Source organism: Lampris incognitus, chromosome 12 (genome assembly GCF_029633865.1).
Source record: "Lampris incognitus isolate fLamInc1 chromosome 12, fLamInc1.hap2, whole genome shotgun sequence".
In the NCBI taxonomy this organism is placed as follows: Eukaryota; Metazoa; Chordata; class Actinopteri; order Lampriformes; family Lampridae; genus Lampris; species Lampris incognitus.
This window is the reverse complement of record NC_079222.1, coordinates 31,140,930-31,165,289: the sequence shown is the minus strand read 5'-3', so window position 1 is coordinate 31,165,289 and position 24,360 is coordinate 31,140,930. Positions and strand designations below refer to the sequence as shown.

Here is a 24,360-nt window from a genome sequence, read left to right as displayed (position 1 = left end):
AGATAAGGAAAAACTCCCAAAAAAAAACCCTTTAACAGGGAGAAAAAATAGGAAGAAACCTCAGGAAGAGCAACAGAGGAGGGATCTCTCTCCCAAGACGGACAGCGTGCAATGGATGTTGTGTTCACACAATTTACATAATACAACATTGAAAGAGGATAACAGAATTATAATGGACATAAAATTTACGAAGAACATGATGCACAGGATGCCAAGCAGTGTCCACGTGCCAACGGAGCAGTCCAGGACCCAAGCCAAAAGGGGCCGGGGCACAGCTGGAATAGCATACACTACCGTTCAAAAGTTTGGGATCACCCAAACAATTTTGTGTTTTCCATGAAAAGTCACACTTATTCACCACCATATGTTGTGAAATGAATAGAAAATAGAGTCAAGACATTGACAAGGTTAGAAATAATGATTTGTATTTGAAATAAGATTTTTTTTACATCAAACTTTGCTTTCGTCAAAGAATCCTCCATTTGCAGCAATTACAGCATTGCAGACCTTTGGCATTCTAGCTGTTAATTTGTTGAGGTAATCTGGAGAAATTGCACCCCACGCTTCCAGAAGCAGCTCCCACAAGTTGGATTGGTTGGATGGGCACTTCTTTGAGCAGATTGAGTTTCTGGAGCATCACATTTGTGGGGTCAATTAAACGCTCAAAATGGCCAGAAAAAGAGAACTTTCATCTGAAACTCGACAGTCTATTCTTGTTCTTAGAAATGAAGGCTATTCCATGCGAGAAATTGCTAAGAAATTGAAGATTTCCTACACCGGTGTGTACTACTCCCTTCAGAGGACAGCACAAACAGGCTCTAACCAGAGTAGAAAAAGAAGTGGGAGGCCGCGTTGCACAACTGAGCAAGAAGATAAGTACATTAGAGTCTCTAGTTTGAGAAACAGACGCCTCACAGGTCCCCAACTGGCATCTTCATTAAATAGTACCTGTTAGAGCCTGTTTGTGCTGTCCTCTGAAGGGAGTAGTACACACCGGTGTAGGAAATCTTCAATTTCTTAGCAATTTCTCGCATGGAATAGCCTTCATTTCTAAGAACAAGAATAGACTGTCGAGTTTCAGATGAAAGTTCTCTTTTTCTGGCCATTTTGAGCGTTTAATTGACCCCACAAATGTGATGCTCCAGAAACTCAATCTGCTCAAAGAAGTGCCCATCCAACCAATCCAACTTGTGGGAGCTGCTTCTGGAAGCGTGGGGTGCAATTTCTCCAGATTACCTCAACAAATTAACAGCTAGAATGCCAAAGGTCTGCAATGCTGTAATTGCTGCAAATGGAGGATTCTTTAACAAAAGCAAAGTTTGATGTACAAAAAATCTTATTTCAAATAAAAATCATTATTTCTAACCTTGTCAATGTCTTGACTCTATTTTCTATTCATTTCACAACATATGGTGGTGAATAAGTGTGACTTTTCATGGAAAACATGAAATTGTTTGGGTGATCCCAAACTTTTGAACGGTAGTGTACTTTTAAAATATAACAAAATAAAATAAAATAACATCAAACGGGGTACTTCACATACGATGTCTAGTGGAGTGGGTCCGGAGCACAGCCGAAAGCAGACAGGCAAAACATAAAAACACCACATCTAATAACGGTCATCACATCTATATCATCTAAATAATGGTCATCATCCAATATATCTATATCTATGTATCTATATATCTATATATGTATATAGATGGATAGATAGATATAGATATATATGAGACAGAGAGCGATAATTTGTCAGTCTTCTGTATTCTGTATCTATTCCCCCCCCCCTTTTCTCCAGAAACTTGTCTCTCTAAGTTGGCATTATTTTTATTTTTTTTTACATATCACATAATTCAGCACATCCGTACTGATGACTTGTGAAGCATGCATGTTGTGGTGTGGTTGTTTTCCTCTACGGTTCTGCAGCACTTCCCGGTGCAGCTCTCGTCACAGTGCAGACTGGTTTTCTGTTGCCAAAGTAACAGGAAACAGATGAAATGTCTTTCCTGTTCAAGCTAGACTGCTTCTGAAAGAAAAGTACTGTGAGTTGGCTGGTTAAAATGAGGGGGTAAAGGGAGTCTTTGTTTTTACGGGCTGTTTTTCTCCGACGCACATGTACACAAACATGCTATTGCACAAATACAGTTAAGCATCCACCCTCCAGTGCACACTTATTATACCGAGACACTCACATCGACTCACTCCTATTAACTCACTTACACCATGCTGCACAAGAGAGCTGACAGACAGAAAGCTGCCCATCTGTTTCCCCCTCAACACTTCCCCCCTTTCTTTCTGTCTTCCTCCCTCCTCCACTCCTTATCTCTTTCTCGTTCTCTCTCTCACTTTGCTTTTCATGGTCGAGGAGGCATGAAAATGTCTTTTAACCGTCTTGAAGCAAACTGAATCTTTAAAATAGTTGAAACAATGGAAAGGCAGTCTGGGTTGTTAAACCTGGTTGAATTAGTTCATTCCCAGAATGTTACATAGTTACCGGTTAAAGTCACCGTCACTTTGATTATTCGTTATTCAGTACCTCTCTTTTATTGCTGTGTCTTGAAACCTACCATATCTGTAAAATGGTGGATATTTTATTTTTGGACAAAACTTAATATGTTTACATTTAGATTTTTGTACTAGAGAAGGGATTAGGGTTTCAATTTTTTAACCCATCCAAAAATCCTTCCAAAATATGATACCCAACATTTAAAAATGAATTCATCCACAAAAAAAAAAGATGATGGCAAGAAACATTACATGGTACTTTTCAAAGGACAACTTAAGGTCAATGTCAGTAAAGAGCAAAGTTTTTGTTTGTTTTTATTAATTCCAAACCGAAGACAAAAGAGGAAGGCCAAAGAGGAGGTTTATGGATGTGGTGAGGGAGGACATGCAGATGGCTGTTGTGACAGAGGAAGATGCAGAGGACAGGAAGAGATGGAAACGGATGATCCACTGTGGCGACCCCCAATGGGAGCAGCCGAAAGTAGTAGTAGTAGTAGTATTAGAAGTGGTAGTAGTAGTATACCTGGCTTCATTTAGGTTCTCATTTAGAGTGTCTGATAGAGGCTCCATAATGTGGGGATCAGTAACTCGCCATAATATTTATGAGGGTACCTTAAGTTACCCTAGTGAATTTAGACGTTGGCTCTTCTAGATTTAAATTATGGTACGTTTGGAACCCCCCCCCCACACACACACACACAGACACACAAAATAGGTTCCGTCTTTTCAAATCAGAGTTTTTGGTTTGAAATATCTACCTTATCTGGGTTCACCTTCAAAGCGTCAAATTACAATTCTTAACGTCAGGAAAGCTTCTCAAAATCTGAACGAAGTCTCTGAACTCATCTGCGTCAGTGACAGGAAGTACCAGCTTTTATTTTGTCCCATTAGTTACTTGAGTATGGCTGGCAAAGAAAGCCTTGTTTCATGCTTTGTGCCATGTAAAGCACATTACACCTACTCACAAAGTGATGCCAAGACAAATATCAAAGCAAATCATGGTACTACTAAAAAGACAATTTGGTCGGGGCGTCTGGGTAGCGTAGTGGTCTATTCCGTTGCCTACCAACATAGGGATCGCTGGTTCGAATCCCTGTGTTACCTCCGGCTTGGTTGGGCGTCCCTACAGACACAATTGGCCACGTCTGCGGGTGGGAAGCCGGATGTGGGTATGTGTCCTGGTCGCTGCACTAGCGCCTCCTCTGGTAGGTCGGGGTGCCTGTTTGGGGGGGGGGGATAGTGTGATCCTCCCATGCGCTACATCCCCCTGGTGAAACTCCTCACTGTCAGGTGAAAAGAAGTGGCTGGCGACTTCACATGTATCAGAGGAGAGATGTGGTAGTCTGCAGCCCTCCCCGGATCGGCACAGGGGGTGGAGCATCAAATTGGCCGGATACAATTGGGGGAGAAAAAACTTGACGAATGTATTTCAGATCTGATTTGATATATCCCCCCTCGGTCTTCATATCTCTGTCTGTCTCTACTTCTGTTTCTATCTATTTCGCTATCTCTCTTTCTGTCAAGCTCTCTGCCTCTATCACTCGCTCTCTGTATCTCTTCCTAGCTCTCTCCCTGATTGTTTGAATTCATTATTCAATCCCTCAAATATAGAGGGCAAGATTATATATTCAGAAGGACCATACTGGGCTTTACTTGTGTGCTGTCAGTCATTTTTAATATCGCAAACGATTGATGTTTTATTTTGGAAGTGAGTTTTTCACAGATCAAATATTTAATCATATAGAAGCAAATACATTTAATCATATTAATGATATTATCATATTAATCATATTTCAGTCATATTTTGTATAGAAATGACTTTTGTGTCCAAGTAAGATGTCCACCATTTTAAAACACAGTAGAAAGTAATATGAAATTATTAATGACACAGAACTGAAATTGAGCATGTGCCTGGAAAATAATGTAAGCCTGTGGATGAATTTTTAAAATCTGACGTCAAATATGAGGTCAATTTTATATTTTGAAGAAAATCAAAAAGTAATTTTGTGCTGTGATTTTGTATGCTGTATATAATTTTGGACGTTTTGAGGTATATTGATACTATTCTAAATAATGTTCCTTAATGGGTATGTGTCAAACCTTTATCTCGGATGGAAAACATCTTCCTGTCGAGGATGGAAAGAAATCTTCATATCCAGTGGAAACGCACCTTATCTGGAAAGGGATTATCTGGAAGGAAATCACTGTTCTTATCGGGGATGGATGTATTTGTTCATATCTGGGAAGGAATTATGTTCTGTTCTGGGATGGAAAATTAATGTTCTTATCTGGAACAGGAAACTGGTCTTTATTTCTGGGACGGAAATCTATGTTCTGTTCTGGAGTGTAAATCTGTTTTCATGATGGAAAAATGTGTTCCTCTCTGGAAAGGACATTTGTTAATTTCTGGGAAGAAAACATTTTCTAATCTTGGAAGGACATATGTTCTGCTCTAGTATGGAAAGATGGGTTCTTATCTTGAAAGGAAATATTTTCTAATCTGGAAAATTTATTTTCTGGGATGGAAAAAAATATTCATAGTTGGGATGGAGGCGGGTCTATTTCTGGGAAGGACATCTATTTTCTGGGAAGGAAATATATGTTTTTATCTGGGAAATAATTAATTGTTCGTTTGTGGAAAGGACATATTCTGTCCTGGGAACGAAATATAGGCTCTCACTGGAACGGAAAGATTTTATTTCTGGGATGGAAATCAGTGTTAATTTCTGAGAAGGAAGAATGTGTTATCTGGGAAAGAAACTTGGTCTGTTCTGGGATGGATTTTTTTTTTTTTTTCCGGGATGGAAATGGGTCTTTGTATCTTGGAAGGGAAATACATGTTCTTGTCTGGAAGGAACTATATCAATATAACATGAGTGGAAATTAGTGTTCATGTCTGGATGGAAATCAGGAGTTATAGGTTCCCGTTCATGATGGAAATCAGTGCTCATTTCTGGGAAGGAAATGAGGAAAATCCGGACCCTTAAATGATGCTTTTGATTTGATTTTAATAATGCTGTTTTTGCACTTCCTTGATTGTGACTATGTCTAGTCTTTCGTCAATATTGTTTTTAATTTCTGAATAGTTGGATTGTTTTCTAGACTAACTTTGAAGTTAATCTTTAAAAAAAAAAGCTTTGCGGCCCTACAATAGCAAACAGCAGTAATTTGTGTTTTAAACCTTCAAAGACAATGACTACAGCCCATTTGAGATCAAAGAATGATGATTATAAATGCAAGTAAATAATCTTTTGGTAAATAATATTATTTTAAATAATAATCTTTTGTTTCAAAAATTCCTTTTGGTGAAACAGGGGAAGATGAATTAATTGTTTTCTCAATTTCACAAATTTCCTTGTTTGGCTTTGTAAGACAGTTTGCCCAACAACAGGAAGTGATAGTGATTGAAGTTAAAATGGAGGAACTCAAATATCTTACTTAACACAACTGACATTCCTGTTACACCCCTTCAACATTTTAATCAGCCACTTCCCAGTCTTGTTGTTATTTCTACAAAAGTTTTAGACACTGTAGTATAATCGAGTATAATCGAGAAAAGGGGTACTTGGGCAGAGACATGCAAGAAGGTCTATAAGAACATAGGTAATGGAAAGGAAAGACACTCCATGATATTTTCGTTTTAGATATTCATCTCTCCCACTGGACTCAGTTTTGTGCTGATAGGAATATGGACAATTGTTTAGAACCTTTCCTCAAATTGTTCATCATCTTTCCACTTTGTCACGCAGAAAGTGGAAAGATGATCTGAGTTGATGAAAGATGATCTATCTCTCTCCTTATCTTCTGAGATGGTCTGCAAAAGAGAATGAGCAGAACAAATATAGTTCAGTACCTACCACCTGTTTACATGATGCATGTTGTGGAGATAGCTTGGTCTGTGTGCAAGTTGGGCAGGTGTAGGTGGAGGGAGCTAGCAGCACGTGGCTAGTTAGCAAGAGCCCCAGGGTAGCCGATTAGCTCAGAGAGTCAACAGACAATGAGATGGGGATTTCCACACTGCTACTTTATTCTGTCATACACACATCGACCATACAACGCCAGGTCTCCACGGCACTATGTTCACCGAGCATACATGAACAGTAAAACATAAAGATCATAACCCGCACCAGCTTGTTACGGTGAGAGTTCGTCCTTGTGGACGTCGGTCGAAGCAGCACTGAGCATGACTCTACTCTAGTGCATCGCAACAGAACAAAAGGAGGCTATTTGGCATTGCATTGTATATTTACCAGACTGACCGTTACACGCACACGTGCGTGAGAGAGACAGCGTGACACCATGTTCTGACTGTCTGTTATTCAGAGACTGAAGACCCCCTGGTCCTAAATTGTCTTACATTGCTTGTATTCGTTCGCTCATCAGTTTCATGTTTTCCCCAGATGCAAACATTAAACTACTAATAACATGGCAGCATTGTGCACAGTTCATCATGATGGACAAAACATGGACACACCCACACAAGCACCGAAGCAGTCATGTGGACGAGGCTACCAAATGTTCAAACATCAAGGTGTATAAATAACTTAAGATCTGAAAAGCAATCCAAAAATACCTTACCAAGGAGCTGATGTAGGTGAGAGAGAGGTATAATACATAAACATCAGTAGTCAAATTTAATTTTAGAATAGCATAGACTTTGTTACAGCCAGCAATGTCATCTCTACGGGGTAAACAATCACACCACTTAGCATTAGTTTCATTTGCTGCTACTACTACTACTACTACTATCTCTTTCCCATTTAGATTTTATGTAGATTTATTTAGATTATTATTATTATTATTCGATTATTTATTATAAGTATTTATTCGTTATTATTATTAGATGATTTAGATTTTTCATTAAGATTTTAGCTCTCTTTATCATTTAGATTATTTTAAAAGCACTTCCGTGTCAAGTCAGGTCAGGTTTATTTGTGTAGCCCAATATCACAAATAACAAATTTGCCTCAGGAGGCTTTACAGCAACACACTGAATAGTGTCACTGGGTAATAAACAGGAAAGAGAACTCGGTTGGAGAGGCAGGTGGCATGGCATGCCTTGCTTGGTGAAAAGATGGAAGTGGACCCGTAGTGCAGGAAGCACATGGTATGAGTCCAGTCTGCAACCCCATGACAGAAACCTGACATGTTCTCATGTTCTCTTTTCTTTTGTTTGTTTGTTTCATTTCCCCACCTTCAATCTTACACCTTCTTACTTTCCTTTGAGTTTATCAACACGATCTGTTTTTTTTAGTTCTTTTACAAAATGGTCCGTTTTATCACCAAATCACATGTTTCATTTACATTAACTTCTTTTTTTTTCAATTCGGTCTTACATTTTCCAGTGTTCTTGGAGTATGTTACTGTCAGTTCTGTACCAACTCCTGGTTCTTTTTTTCAACCAGTTTCCTTATCTTCTTCATCTGGCACACAGAACAGTTAACAATAGTTCTTTCATTAGCTGAATCCTGCAGCCTGTAGTTGTAGTAGTCTCTCTTGTAACTTTTATTTACAAAGCAGAAACAGGCAAGTGGTGTGCACTGCAACGAAACGATACACACAGAATTGCAGACAAAACAAATGCACCATGCATTTTGACATGTTAGTGTGTTTGCTTGTGGATGCGCTCCCTTGTATTTGTATTGGAGACTATCATAAAACTGGAACAGCACCGCGGCGGCGGCCCACAGAAGCCGAAAGTTGAGAGACGTGCTGCAGTTGGGGGGGGGGGGGGGGCTGGTGATAGGGTTTGTTTTTGGACTTCCATTCTTGGACCGGGTCTCATACTCTAACGGCAGCAGGGTGCTCCTTTGCAGGGGAAGATTTACTCTGGGTCAAGGCTCTGTCCTAGTTATGGTCAGAAAAAACTGACCAATCACAGGCTCGGAGTCTGTGATTGGTCAGTTCCTTCGAGTTCAGTTGATGGCATTACTGAAATAACCTTCATAGAAACCTCAGTTAGCACCTGCTCCCCGCGGGTGTCTCCTCCCTACATGGCTCAGCCGACGCGGCGGTTATTAGAGGAGATAGGTGCAAATTGCTACCTCAGAGCAATCGCAGCGAATTCCCTTTAGCTCCGTTATCTCACCGTCTTCCTTTCAAGCCCCATCCCCCATTTCTTACCCTCCACCTCGTTCCTCTCATCTGTGTAGAGGAAAGCGGATGGGCCCTGCCGGTGCCTGGCTCGGCCACGGCGAGGGTCGGCTGGTGTGTGAGCTCGTTTGTGTCTTTGTATTTTCTCACGGTAAGCTGCCAGGAGGAGACATATCGCGAATAATTATGGACTCAGATAGAGATGAAGGTGTGTGTGTGTGGGAGGGGGTGCATGTGTGCACATGCATGTCTGTGCCACCACCGGCGTTAATGAGCCGGGGCCTCTGCAAGCGTCCCGCCTTTTCTGATCTCCTTAGAAGGAATATGAAGGAAAACGCACATTCAGTCATCAATGACTTGGCAATACAATGTGAATTGGGGGGGGGGGTAAATGAAAAGATGGGAGGGAGTGAGAGGTGGAAGAGTCAGAGTTGATAAGGAAGTTGAGATCTGGCTAAAGTGTAAAAGCTTGGCAAGCTTTATTTGAAACGGCCCCTCGCTCAGTTGGAGGATTTCAGAGCAAATAGCAAACAGCCATTGGTCTAAAAATATTGCTTCCTTGGTTACACCTAGCACCAGCGTGAGAGACACACGCACTCTCTCTCTCTCTCTCTCTCTCTCTCTCTCTCTCTCTCTCTCTCTCTCTCTCTCTCTCTCTCTCTCTCTCTCTCTCTGTCTCTCTCTCTCTCTATCTCGCTCTCTCTCCTGTCTCTCTCACACACACAACACACACTCCTCTCTCTCCTGTCTCTCTCTCTCACACACACAGCACACTCTCCTCTCTCGCTCTCTCCTGTCTCTCTCACACACCCAACACACACTCCTTGCTCTCTCTCTCCTCTCTCCTCCCGCTCTCTCTCTCCTGTCTCTCTCTCTCACACACACAGCACTCTCCTCTCGCTCTCTCTCTCTCTCTCTCTCTCTCTCTCTCTCTCTCTCTCTCTCTCTCTCTCTCTCCTGTCTCTCTCTCTCACACACACAGCACTCTCCTCTCGCTCTCTCTCTCTCTCTCTCTCTCTCTCTCTCTCTCTCTCTCTCTCTCTCTCTCTCTCTCTCACACACACACACAGCACTCTCCTCTCGCTCTCTCTCTCTCTCTCTCCTGTCTCGCCTCTCTCTGTCCTCTCTCTCTCCCTCTCCTGTCTCTCTCTCACACACACACACACACACACACACACACACACTGTGTTTGTGTGTGAGAGAGCGAGTGAGAGAGGAGAGAGAGTGTGTGTATATGTGTGTGGGAGAGAGAGAGAGCGACAGGAGAGAGAGAAAGACAGGAGAGAGAGAGAGTGTGTGTGTGTGTGAGAGAGACGGGAGAGAGAAAGACAGGAAAAAGAGAGAGTGTGTGTGTGAGAGAGCGAGAGACAGGAGAAAGAGAGAGACAGGAGAGAGAGAGAGACAGGAGAGTGTGTGTGTGTGTCAGGTAATTGGGGTGTGTAGCTGTTGGAGGCTGGAGGAGAGGGGGGAAGAGGAAGTCTGGCAGGTATTTCTGTACAGCTTGTTTGGCTGCAGGGCCATCTCAGCTGCCCAGCTCATTCTTTCGTTTTTACAACTATTTTTTTCTCCTTTTGCTCTTTGTCCCCTGTCTGTCCAGCGTCCTTATTGTTTTAGTCATGTGGCTTGTTACCATCTCCCTCTCTTCCTGTCTCTTGCATCCCCCCCTGGTTCCACACCTTCTTCAGGTTTATGGAGACGCTGTGGCGTCACTGCTGCTGGAAGCTGCTGTGACCTTTTGTTCCTGCGGAGACAAACAGTCACACTCATATGTGTGCACACGCATGTGTGTGTATGTGTTGTCTGCCCCCTGGCAGCGAACCAGGAGATGTGCTCTGGTGTCTGATGTGTTGCTGCAAGACCAAGTTCGTTACCGGGTTTCTGTTGCAACAACAGACCTGGAGAAGGTTGTGTGGTATTTGTATGGCATTACAAAGTGGGAGCTTGAACCTGGGTCCCTCACGTCCATCCTGTCTGCTCCTTCTGATGTCTCGCTGGACACGGGTCCGGCAGATTAAAACAGGATCCGAACAGTTACACTGATTCCTGCACTTACTAGAATTCCCAATCCATGCATCTGGCCAATTCCACGAGAAGACAAATAATCCTTTTTTTGCTGCGTACACACACACACAGACAGACACACACACACACACACATGCACCCATCCAACCACACACACAAACGCACACACATACACACACACATGTAGCACGCAGGCCCACACACACACACACTCATCCACCCACACACACACACATAAACACACGCATGCGTACACACACCCATACACGCACACATGCATGCACACACACACCCATCCACCCACCCACATACGCACACACACACACACGCACGCACACACATAAACACCCATCCACCCACACACACAAACACACCCTACCCATCAACCCCCCCAGACACACGCACACACGCAAACAGACATACACAAACACACACACACATAGACACACGGGGTTCTATAAATGTCCCAGCACAGGTCTGAGTGTGAGCAGATGTGTCTGTGCACCATCAGCAGTGATACTGTTGACATTGGGTGTTGTGAATCAGACCATTGTGTGTCTGTTCCTCGGGTTGCGCTGCACCGATAAACACGCCAAGGTATTTCATACCAAAAGTAGATGTTTACAGTGCTGTACGGCGCTGTTAACGGGGCCGACGGCAGGAATGGCCACCGGGACAAAGAGTCCGTCTGCTCGCAGTGTGTTTGCGTGTCTGCATACTTCTGCCATTCTCAGAAGAACACAAAGTAAAAGAACTGCATTATTCATCCTTAAAGATTACACACACTAAAGCAAATAAAGAAGGAGAAGCAGTGAACAACGTTCTGTGCATGTTTTGCAGTGCGAAAACGGAGCCTTGTTGTTCTTGTGCAAGGCCACTCGTTCCATGTAGCCGGACAAAGTTCTACTTTCAAATCCGGCTCTCAGTTTGTTCCCTCCATCCTCGATAAGCATCACAAGTACAAACACAACCAGCTGTTCTAGATCAGGACTTACAGTAGATTATTTAAATTATGGCACAATGTAACAGTCACTTTTAAAGTGGAAACAATTAGCGTGATATCTTCTTTGATAAAGCCGGGCCTAGTGGTGGGTAAAGGGTTACGCCTCAACCCCCCCCCCCCCACACACACACACACACACGATAGTGAGAGAATTAGCCATGGTCAGGGCCCCTCATTCCTGCTGATGAGACCCTGTGTGTGTGTGTGTGTGTGTGTGTGTGTGTGTGTGTGTGTGTGTGTGTGTGTGTGTGTGTGTGTGTGTGTGTGTGTGTGTGTGTGTGTGTGTGTGTCTTTGCATCAGAAGGGCACAGTGAAGTCAGCGATAGTCTTTGGGCTCACAGTGGGCTGCCCAGTGTGGTTCTTAAAAAAATGCCTGTTTTTTTTTTTTTTTTTTTTGTTTTTTTAGTTTCATTTGGCAGAGATGAAGAGCCACGGCAGTTTTACTCCCAGCACCACAACCTCCAGTTGTTGGCGCACTGATCATCCTTCTATCAGTTACTCCCCTCTTTTTTTTTCCTCACCCCCTTTCTCTCTGTCTCTGTCTCTCTCTCCTCTCACTCTTTTTTCTCCCTCTCCCGGTGTCTAGAGGGACTAGCGCTGGCAGAACTGTGGGCTGAATGACAGAGGAGCACATGAAGAGGGGGACCAGTCTTTCAGCTGCATCTTGACCGGTAACCTTGGGACCATACAACACCGTGCACCGGGCAACCTGAGAAGAGGGCGTCACAGGGAACTGTCAAGGCGCTATCACTCCTCCTGCAGACATGGTAATACACTCGGCGCGTGTGTATTTGTGTTGTGGTTGCTGCAGGTGCATGTGAATGCCAAGGGATTATCTGCAGCAGTGTAAGCAAACACTTACCAGTCTAGAGGAAGTGATAGATCAGTCTGATAAATCTGTCTCCAGACATGACAACAGGGCACATGTGGATGTGTGTGTGTGCTTGTGTGATAGCCAATAAGCATCATCGTAGCCAGGGGACTAGACTGTGGTTGGGGAAGCAGAGGGGAGATGGGAAGTTTGTGTGCACTAGAAGTCAGTAGAGAGAGAAGCTGGAGGAAGACAAATTCAGGGATCAGGAATCAGGAACACTTTATTTGTCATTTCACTTCATGCACGTGCAGGGAATGATCACAAAAAAAGACTCCACACCGAGGAAGACCTGGGACGACCCCCAAGGTTAGACAACCCCGGGGCTCAGACCCAGGACCTTCTTGCTGTGAGGCGACCGCACTAACCACTGCGCCACCGTGCGACTGCTGTGGTTGCAAACATTCCAAAATCCTCTGAATAGTGCACATGGCCATTGAAACTCTAGTTAATGGTCATGCCTATCTGCATATGAAACTGATCGTTGGTTTCGGTCATTATGCCACTGTATTGTTTATAAGGGTGGGGATACCTGCAGTCAGTTTAGACTGAAGAGGCCACCTAGATGAGTGATGAAACGTATCTGTCAATGAAAGTTGTATACAGATGAACTGATTCAACTTTCTTTTACTTTTTTTTTTAACCTGGATTATTGGGCATGCAAAGACGAGAGACAGTATTATTTCTTGCCACAATATTTACATCTGGTAAATAACAGAGAGATGAGACCACTTACCATTAGCATGCCACCATTGTTTAACAAAAGAAGAGGAATCCCTGCAAAGAGCTGACTGTAGTCATGATCCTTGCTCATTATTTGAACGCAAGAGATGGCGAGTTAGAGAAAAGGAGGACAGAAAGGACGAGTGAGCAAAGTGAGATGCGAAAGGAGAGTGAAAAGTCGGGTTCAGAGGAGAAAAGGGACGAGCAAGGTGACAAGGATCGGAGAACCCAGTGAGCAGAGAAGAGGAAGCTGACGGAGAAAGTAGAGCGGCAGTGAGAGAGAGAAAAAGAACGAGTAAAGGAAACCAGAGATAAGGGCTTGATTAATAGTTTTGCCCTGTGACAGTGGGGGGTTTGCCTCGGGGGGAATAGAACAGATGATGAATAATTGAAAAACTAGAATAAGAAGGAGAGAAAGGAAAAGGATGGAATCTGGTAAGAAGTGCGCAGTCATTGATGGAAGAATGGAAGGAGAAGTGGGAAATAAGGGGAATGGAGGGCGGGAGAGAAGCATAGATTAACTAATAAGTGGTTAAAAAAGAAACTGAAGAGGGAGATGGTGACAGTGCTGAGGTTAGATATTGCAGAGTAAGGTACGTGGCTGGAAACCACTCTTCACTAACAATCCAGTACATGCTGAATGATGAAATAACATCAGAATGGTCTATTTGAAAGACTTTTAATCACATTTTCAATATGTAAACTTGTTTGTATGGTTTCTATATCCTAAACCTTGTCAATCTAGGATGTGAATATATTTAACTTACACATGACATAGGGGCGTCTGGGTGGCGTGGCGGTCTATTCCATTGGCTGCCAACACGGGGATTGCCCGTTCAAATCCCTGTGTTACCTTCGGCATGGTCGGGCGTCCCTAGAGACATAATTGGCTGTGTCTGCGGGTGGGAAGCCGGATGTGGGTATGTGTCCGGGTCACTGCACTAGCGCCTCCTCTGGTCGGTTGGGGCGCCTGATCTGGGGGGAATCGTATGACCCTCCCACGCACTACGTCCCCCTAGCGAAACCCCTCAATGTCAGGTGAAAAGAATCGGCTGGTGACTCCACATGTATTGGAGGAGACACGTGGTAGGTAGTCTGCAGCCCTCCCTGGATCAGCAGAGGGGGTGGAGCAGCGACCGGAACAGCTCGGAAGAGTGGGGTAATTGGCCCCAAAAAAATGTATACACAAAGACATCATTAACCAGTTTTGGCATAAAATATGTTTAGCTGGACATTGCTTCAACTATAAGCCATAACGCCGCAACGCTCTTGACAATACACTTACACTTGTGGAAGCCTCCATAGCCCTGTGAGCTTAAAGGCTCAGCTACTGCCCTGGGAAGGAGAGGTGGAACCAGTGGAGCTAGTCGTTCATACGGATCAACCTCTGGACCTCCTAAGTCCTGTGGTTAAATTTTACATGGGGTATACTGGAGAGAAGAATCCCTTATCTCAACTAACTAGCAAAGTATAGGCTAGTAAAATTCACCCCTCTCCATACAGTTCAACATTCTCAAAGTGGGCAGTAAACCTTGTATACAACTCCTGTGTATCACTGGGGGCAAAGGACACAGAAAAAACAGTTCCTGTAGTGCAGGATGAGCTTGGCATGATAGGTAGTGAGGATAGCACATAAGCTGGTTTCTGCTGAATCAAGGCACGCTGGATACCGAAGATATTTTTTTAAACAGAGGCATATTATTCCACAGGCAATAGTGTTTTTTATTAGCCTTTTTTTAACCTACATGTTGGAACTGGCTTCAAGCTATTGTCAAGGTTTAGCAATAGAGGGATTAACTTGAAGGGATGCCTCTCACATTGTCAGCTGGTGTGTAGCTCTATTATGCACCTCCAAGACTAAACAATTGTAAAGGGATCTGTGTGTGTGTTGTAAATTGAAAGGGAGAGAGAGAGAGAGAGAGAGAGAGAGAGAGTGCACAATAAAACAGGAGCATGGAGTGTAGCAGTCCTCTCAAGTGAAGTGCAGATAAGTCACAGGATGAATTTTTAATACAATCTGTCTGAGCTTGCTAGATGTTACAGAGAGCAGGGGGTCGAGTTGTTTAAAAAATAATTCTCTTTATTTTGTTGCGATTGTAACTTTCTTGTTCGTATCTTGTTTTGCTCAGGTTTGTCATTTAATTGTTACAACACCTTTCCCAAAGCTCACCTCTCTGGTTGTTATGCCTTGTCATTATAATTTAACTGTAAGTGGATGATTCTGTAACAAAATGATTCACTGATGAATAAGTTGGCCATTTTGTCACTGGTTCTGTTGGTGAAACAATGAAGGGATGCTCTGGAATTTTACAACTTCCGCGTTGGTTTCTTACAATTATATGTAATTGCTTACTGCGGGAATATACACCAGTCAGCCAAAACATTAAAACCACTGACAGGTAAGTAAGTAACATTAATTATCTCGTTACAATGGCACCTGCCAAGAAGTGGGGTATATTAGCCAGCAAGTGAACAGTCAGTTCTTGAAGTTGATGTGTTGGGAGCAGAAAAAATGGGCAAGTGTCAGGATCTGAGCAACTTTGACAAAGGCCAAATTGTGATGGCTAGATGACTGGGTCAGAGCATCTCCAAAACGGCAGGCCTTGTGGGGTGTTCCTGGTATGCAGGAGTCAGTACCTACCAAAAGTGGTCGAAGGAAGGACAACCGGTTAACTGGCGACAGGGTCATGGGTGCCCAAGGCCCATTGATGTGTATGGGGAGCGAAAGCTAGCCCATCTGCTCCGATCCCGCAGGAGAGCTACTGTAGCTCAAATTGCTGAAAAAGTTGATGCTAGCCATGATGGACAGGTGTCAGAACATAGTGCATCATAGCGTGCTGTGTAGGGGGCTGCGTAGCCACAGACCGGTCAGAGTGCTCATGATGACCCCTGTCTACCGCTGAAAGCACCTACAATGGGCACGTGGGTGTCAGAACTGGACCATGGAGCAATGGAAGAAGATGCCCTGGTCTGATGAATCACATTTTCTTTTACGTCATGTGGACAGCTGGGTGCGTGCGAATCATTTACCTGGGGAAGAGATGACACCAGGATGCACTATGGGAAGAAGGCAAGCCAGCGGAGGCAGCATGAAGCTCTGAACAATGCTCTGCTGTGAAGTCTTGGGTCCTGGCATTCATGTGGATGTTACTTTTTCACGTGCCACCTTCCTAAACATCATTGCAGACCAGGTACACCTTTTCATGGCAGCAGTATTCCCTGATGGCAGTGGCCTCTTTCAGCAGGATAATGCACCCTGCTACTGCAAATATTGTTCAGGAATGGATGGAGGAACATGACAGAGTTCAAGGTGTTGGCTTGGCCTCCAAATTCCCCAGATCTCAATCCAGTCGAGCATCTGTGGGATGTGCGGGGGGAAAAAAAGTTTGATCCATGGAGGCCCCACCTCGCAACTTACAGGACTTAAAGGATCTGCTGCTAACGTCTGGGTGCCAGATACCAGAGGACACCTTCAGAGGTCTTGTGGAGTCCATGCCCTGGTGGGTCAGAGCTGTTGTGGCAGCATGAAGGAGACCTACACAATATTAGACAGATGGTTTTAATGTTTTGGCAGATCGGCATATACTTCCTCAAAACACAATATTAATTATTATAAAAGTTGGTTTTCATTTCATGTCATCTTTTTTGCCCATCATTTTTGCCCTCCAAGGGTTGGGTTCTCCTGTAACACAAATGTTTTGCTTACATTAACAATACCATGGTGACGATCACACTCCTTCAGAGCAAGTGCATTGTCAAAGGCCAGACAGGATGTGTGCCTGGTAAACTTCCTATAGTGTCAAGCCAAGCTGGTGGCCTACAGGAGCAGAATGACCAAGATGCTGTCCAGAGTCAGTACAGCCAGTGAAAATAGCCTAATGCTAGGACCGGCAGCCAGGATCCAGCATGGAATTGTCTTTCTATAAACTGATAACAGGTCTTCACTTAGACCGTTTGTGTGGGGTTTTTTTATTATGAAGGATGAGAGCTGGCTGAACCTTGAGTTTATAAAGTGACATTTGCCCCCCCCCCCCAGTTGATGTATAAGTGTTGATATAGGACTATATTAATCTCTTTTTTAGATGGCATTAGTAACATTCAGTAATACACAGGATCTGGTGTTAAATCTCTTGTGCTGATGATTAGTGATTAGGGTGGCTACACACAAGTCCAGACCAGCCAAACAACTTTGGACACTTGTTCCTACATTAAGGCGGCACGGTGGCCTAATGGTTAGCTCTGTCGCCTCACAGCAAGAAGGTCCTGGGTTCGAACTCCGCGGTTGTCCAACCCGGGGGGGGGGGGGGTCATCCCAGGTTGTCCTGTGTGTGGAGTTTGCATGTTCTCCCTGTGTCTGTGATGGGTTTTCTCTGGGTACTCGGTTGGCCCCCACCATCAAAAAGACATGTATGTTAGGGTTAATACTCCTGTCTGTGCCCCTGACCGAGGCATGGCAAGACGAACTGGAGTTGGTCCCCCGGGCGCAGCATGGCAGCTGCCCACTGCTCCTAGCTGCACAGCTAGGATGAGTTAAATGCAGAGAAAGAATTGCCCCACGGGGATTAGTAAAGTATATCAAAATCAAAAAGTCATCATAAATCTGTATAAACCTGGGTCCAAATGGCTTAGTTTGCCACCAGACTATGACAGCCAGTAAGAGTGGCAACACCCAGATGTTTCTATTAAAAGTAGATTGGAAACTGAAAAACACACACATCCTAAAGCCTGCTGCCTAAGCATGTGCATGCGTGTCCCCTGCTTGTCTCCCGCAGACTCAGGCTGCACTTAAGTCCTTTGAGGAATGCATATTTTATATCATGAAATGTATGAAAGTCTTAAGACGCAAGCGTATTCCCTTGCTCGCCCCCCCCCCCATACACACAAACACGCTGCCGATTTCTCTTCTCTGATTCTTGTCCTTGGTATGGGGTCATCTTATTTATAGCAGATGGCCACAAGGATGGAGCCTGAAAGAATTAAGACAGAGACGGCGAGGAGAAGCGTTGTGTGCTTCAGTTTGTCCAGTGAAGTAGCCACGATCGGCAGGGTGTGTGTGTAACCAGAATATCCCGAACTGCTATGGTTTTACCGCAGGATGGTAAGGGTAAGGAGACGGAGTGTGATGACGGGAGGGAGTGATGGGCTATATGTGTTGAAAGTATGTAGTTGTTAATGTGCGTGTGATTTTTGTGTGAGATGTGCATATACAGCACTTAGTTGTGTCTGTGTGTTTAGTACACACTTGGTGACTGCTTAACGTATTTTTGTAACACTGACTTATGCACTTGCTGGCCAGACCCGCTGGAGCATGAAATGGTGTGTGTGTGGTCCGAAAGCACTATGCAAGAATGGGATATGAGGGTAAACACACGCTGTCTCACGCCCTCTTTCTCTTGCTCACACTCGCGCACACACAGGTTGTAGTTTGTGTGGTAATGCTTTAAGTGTTGTAACGTTGGGCTGGTGTAGGTGGAGAGAGCTAGCAGCATGTGGCTAGTTAGCAAGAGTCCCGGGATAGCTGGTTAGCTCAGTCGACAGACAACGAGATGGGGATTTCAACACTGCTACTTTATTCTGTTGTACATACATCGACCATACCATGCCGGGTCTCCATGGCACTATGTTCACTGATTATACGTGAAGAATAAAACATAAAAACCATAACCTGCACCCACTTGTTACGGTGAGAGTTCGTTCTTGAGGACGTCGGCCGAAGCAGCGCTGAGAACGGCTCTACTCTAGCTCGTCACAACGAAACTAGAGGAGGAGCCGCCCTGTGGTGCCACTCGGTATTGCAACACACCGGACTGCCTGTCAGTCTGTGGAAGTGGCTTGTGGACAGCTGAGCTTCACTGCTGTGTGTGTGCGCGTCCCCCTACATAGTAGCATTAAGAGTTGTTTTTTTGTGCCCAAAGCACTTATTTTGCCTCAGTATACACCATGGTAGATGTATATTACACATACCATGCAACGAAAGTGCACTTGAGTTTTGATGTTTATTTTGTGTATAACATTTTGCTCTCATCCTGTCATTCTAAAAACACATGAGGGGTGCCTGACCTGAGGAAAAAAAGCCATACAAGTAGCTACAAGTTTACTACAGGACATAGTTTGGCATGTACTTAGAATTATTATTTTTAATTAAAGATATTACTTATTTATTTGGTATTAATATTTATTATTTTTCTAAATTAAAAAAAAATTGGAAGTGTCGTATTTAATTGAACCATCAAAACATTTAAACAAACTACCTTTTAGATAGTAAAATATCCATCCAGCCATTATCCACGCCGCTGATCCTTTACTCATGGTTGCAGGGATGCTTGGAGCCAATCCCAGCAGCCACTGGGTGGCAGGTGGGGAGATGGTCAAAATGATTTAAATGAATGAGTCATCAATATTTAAAAAAAAATTTTTTACTGATGATATTGGAGTCCGTTTAATATTGCATCGTTCTGATTGGAGATTGTCACAGCTCTGTGTGTGAGCATTTACCTCCTGCCCCCTTACACACACACACACACACACACACACACACACACACACACACACACACTCCACATGTTAAGTAGACCATATTTCACTACTGACCTCTGGGTTGTGTGACAGCAAGGGTGGGCTCAAGGACGATCACAGGTGTGTGTGTGTGTGTGTGTGTGTGTGTGTGTGTGTGTGTGTGTGTGTGTGTGTGTGTGTGTGTGTGTGTGTGTGTGAGTGTGTGTGTGTGTGCGTGCACTGTTCTCTGTTTCTCATTAATGTCATGCGTGGCCATTGTCCCGCGGCTCATCTTGGAGAACAGTAATTGGTACTGGAGGAGGATGTGGAGTAGACAGACACGGTCTCAACACAGAGCACTCGTACTCGCAGCAGAAAATAACCACTGCTGATAACACTTAAAATTCTTTAAGATGTTTTTCTGTTGAATAGAGCCACCTGTGATAACCTTTATTTAACCCACCAAGTGACTAATGTCAGAAGTGTTAGTGGACTGTGACACGGGACGATAGAGTCAGAGGGTAGTCTAGTCTCAGCAAGTATAATATCTGAGTACATAACAGGTTCATTTAAACGTCCGTTATGTGATGATTAGCTGTTTAAACCCAGCTGCATTTGCTGCAGCTCATTTAATTTAGTAGAAAGATATGGTAGAAGATCGGGCGTTGAATGGCCCATAATTGCATTTTCTGTCTTAACAACCCTTTGTTATTTTTTGAGTTGCTCCACAGATGAATTTCCAACTAATTCCCACACTAGGTTATTAGCCTTTGTATTCATTTAACAATTCACTGTAGTTATTAAACATGTTGTAATAATGTCCTTAGCCTTACAGTTATCTTGAACTTTTTCTCATTTTTCAACAGAAAATTGCCTCACAAAATTCTTGCTGTAAAACCCAATGATTTACTCTAAAAACTGATAATGCTACTGCTGTAAAACCTGTGATGGATCCCCAAGTGATGCATGGAAAGCTGTGTGACTGGATGCAGTGAAAGGATCCGGTTGGTTAGGTTGGGTGAGGGCTGTCAGTGAGTCTTAACTGCTCTGATTTATATGGTGATCAGGGGATGGGGGCTCAATGACACACAAACAATTGCATATGCAAGCACAAATGAGCACACACGCACGCACGCACACACACACACATGCACGCACACACACACAAACTCGCCATGTGGTTTATGGCCTAGGAAGCTCCATTAGCTACGGGTCATATAACCTACAACTGTTAGCTTGTTAAACACTGCTCTGAGCTGCCACACATAAATGTGTGTATACATACATCCACACACACAAAAAGTTACAGGTAGTCAAATATTCTCTGACGCACAAGCCAAGTTTATTCTTTTTTTCCTCCCCTTTTTCTCCACAATTGTATCTGGCCGATTACCCCACTCTCCCGAGCCGCCCCGGTCACTGCTCCACCCCCTCTGCTGATCCAGGGAGGGCTGCAGACTACCACATGCCTCCTCCAATACATGTGGAGTCGCCAGCCGCTTCTTTTCACCTGACAGTGAGGAGTGGGAAGATCCCGCTATTCCCCCCAGTTCCCCCTCCCCCCTGAACAGGCGCCCCGGCCAACCAGAGGAGTTGCTATTGCAGCGACTATGACACATACCCACATCTGGCTTCCCACCCCCATACACGGCCAATTGTGTCTGTAGGGATGCCCGACCAACACGGGTATTCAAACCGGCGATCCCTGTGTTGGTAGGCGACGGGATAGACCGCCATGCCACCCGGACGCCCCGGGTTTATTCTTTAGCCCAAAATCACAACGTAGTCCCAAAGGGCTTTACTATCATTGCAAAATATGATACCCCCTATCCTTAGACCCACCACTCAAATGAGGAATAACTCCACAAGAAATGAGGAATAACTCCACATGAAAACCAAATCAGGAAAAAGAAATGGGAGTAACCTCAGAAAGAGCAACATGGGAGTGCCCTGTGCAAAGCAGGCCAGAAACTCACCGACAAAGGAAATCAGAGTAACTACATGAAAAACAGGTTTGCAGCCAATGATCCTGCATCAGTGTGGAGGTGCTTGCAAGACAACACAAACTACAGAAGACCACCAGGATCTCTGCACAATTTTTGGCAGCTCAAAATGTCTTGGTTCTTCCATTGCCTGCGTATGCACCAGACATGTCATCCATTGACCATCTTCGGGATGCTCTGGAATGGCAAATATGAGAACGTACTGTGGTTCCCATCACGAGCAGAGAACTTGGCTGGTGTAGAGGAGCGGGGCGACATTCCACAGGTCCAAATTGACGCTCTGATCAGCTCTATGAGAAGGAGGTGCGCTGTGCTGCGCCAGGCAAATGGTGGTCACACCAGATACTGTGAATTCTGTTCCATGACCATACCTTGTTTGGAGGGTATTTGTTGCCTATGGAGCCATATCTGTATCCCAAACTCTGTTGAAACCAATAGATGAGTGTCTTATACATATATTTACGTTGACTGATTTTCATTTATTAAATTCCAATGGAAAATATTTGAATTGTTTGAGTACATTTGCAGGAAAAAGGGCTATACCGTTATCTTTTCTCCACCTAGCTTTATCAGTTTCACCTGTTCTATTGCAAATCTAGATTCTGTTGGTGATATTTTTGGTAACACTTTCTTTGAAGCTTGCATCTATAACGCCCTATAAGCATATATAACACCTTATAAGTGTAGCTATAAGTCATTGTAAGATTCATTATAACCATGTATATGCCCTCACAACACCTCATAACCAGCTTTATGATACATTATGTCAATTTAAAATGGATTTATGTATAATATAAATGTTATCATTAGCCTGTTTATCTGTCAACTGTCATAATGCATCATAGCCAACTTGTTTTGCTGAAGTTTTGTAGAGATGCATAATGAGACGTCAGTGCTATTTCACAGTCTTCAGCCATAGCCGTTAGTCATTGTAATACACATTATAGGAAAGTATGGGCATTATAGATGCAACAGATGCTTATAGGGCATTATAGATGCTTATAGGGCATTATAGATGCTTATAGGGCATTATAGATGCAAGCTTCATAGAAAGTGTTACCTATATTTGAATTATATGAGTATTGCAGGAAAAAGGGCCTACCCCATTAACCTTTTCTCCACCTAGCTTTATCAGTTTCACCTGTTCTATTGCAAATCTATACTTTACACAAAAAGTAAAGAAATTTGTGTTTGGTAGAGTATTTCTTTGTTGTAACAATGCTTCTTGGCAATAAATCTTATAGCGTTGGTAAGCCTGTTTATTTCCCTTTTAAATGGTGCCACATTTGTAAGGAACATGCATTTGTGGAATGAGCAGCAGAGCTGAGTATGTGGGTTGCGCCCATAAAAAATTTGCCAAATCTTCTCTGCCAATGCCAAACAGCTTATTTTGCTGTTGCTATTGACTCTTGTTTTGAGCTTCTGGTACCCCAGGTGCTGACAATCAGGTGCCTCATATAAGATTCATTGCCAAGTAGCATTGTTACAACAAAGAAATAATCTACCAAACACACATTTCCTTACTTTTTGTGCTAAGTTTAGATTCAGTTGGTGATATTTTCTTTCTGATGCGATAATCCATTTAACATTTAGACATGAATCGCTTACATTTTGTAAAATGCAGAAGATTGTTTCCTACACATACAGGCAACAACTCAGTGACCCATCTGGGTTGCACTAACCCCATTGCACCAGTCCCAGAAGCCCCAGCTGCACCTGCTCCTCTTTCTGTCACATCTTTGCACTTCAGAATCAGTAACCCTTTCCAGTCCCGGCTTTCTGGTTTTACACTTCTCTGCTCTGTTCCAGTTTTCTTACTCATCCTCTCCTTTTTTTTTTTCATTCTTTTTCTTTTCCTTTCTCCTGGCTCCTTTTGGTGTACTCTGCGATTTTACGTCCCCTTCTCCTCCTTTGCTTCTACCTTATCTTCCACCCTGTGTTCTCCTTTCCCTTTTCGGTTCTCCTCGTGCCTCTCGGAGTGAGGAGTACGGGGGAGTGAGAGACAAAAGCTGTGAAGATGAGCTGACAACAGCTTAAAGCTCCGGCATGTCTGATTGAATTAGGATAGGTAAAGAGGTTGTGGGGTGGCCAGATGAATTTTTCATCACTTAAGCCGAGCGTGAGTGCTCACATGTGTGTCTGTTGGCGCTCACGGTCATGCCATTAGATGGGAGTGTCATGACGTTAGATTGATTTCCTCCGCATTTAAAAAGATAGAAGACTCCTTTTTTTTTTTACATTTTTGAGCTGAAAATATGTTGGTACGGGACTGGGAAGATTGCCGTCATGATAAATTCAGCAAAAAATGTGATGCATCAAACAGCATCTTTTAGGTGGAACATCTTTGCCTTTTCTTACCTCTGGCGGCAAAACGTGCATTACAATCACCCCCCTCCGAACTGCCCACTTAATATACAGGCGTCAAAGACCGACCCATATGACATAGGTGGCACATGTTGGATCCAGCATGTTAGGCCATTAAAATATGAGGCAAGTAGGGCATCTGGGTGGTGTGGCGGTCTATTCTATTGCCTACCAACACGGGGATCGCCGGTTCGAATCCCTGTGTTACCTCTGGCTTGGTTGGAGGTAACACAGACACAATTGGCCGTGTCTTTGGGTGGGAAGCCAGATGTGGGTATGTGTCC

The 24,360-nt window shown here is 43.8% G+C and overlaps 1 protein-coding gene across 2 annotated transcripts in view; it reads left to right on the top strand.

Annotated features, from left to right (window-relative positions):
- Positions 1-24,360, top strand: part of strbp (spermatid perinuclear RNA binding protein) — a 141,920-nt gene that overhangs the window by 80,313 nt on the left and 37,247 nt on the right. For both annotated transcript variants that reach the window (XM_056290290.1, XM_056290289.1), the window contains exon 3: positions 12,207-12,387. In XM_056290290.1, the coding sequence (XP_056146265.1) occupies positions 12,385-12,387 (3 nt within the window). In that variant the 5' untranslated portion in view covers positions 12,207-12,384. The remainder of the gene's footprint in view (positions 1-12,206; positions 12,388-24,360) is intronic.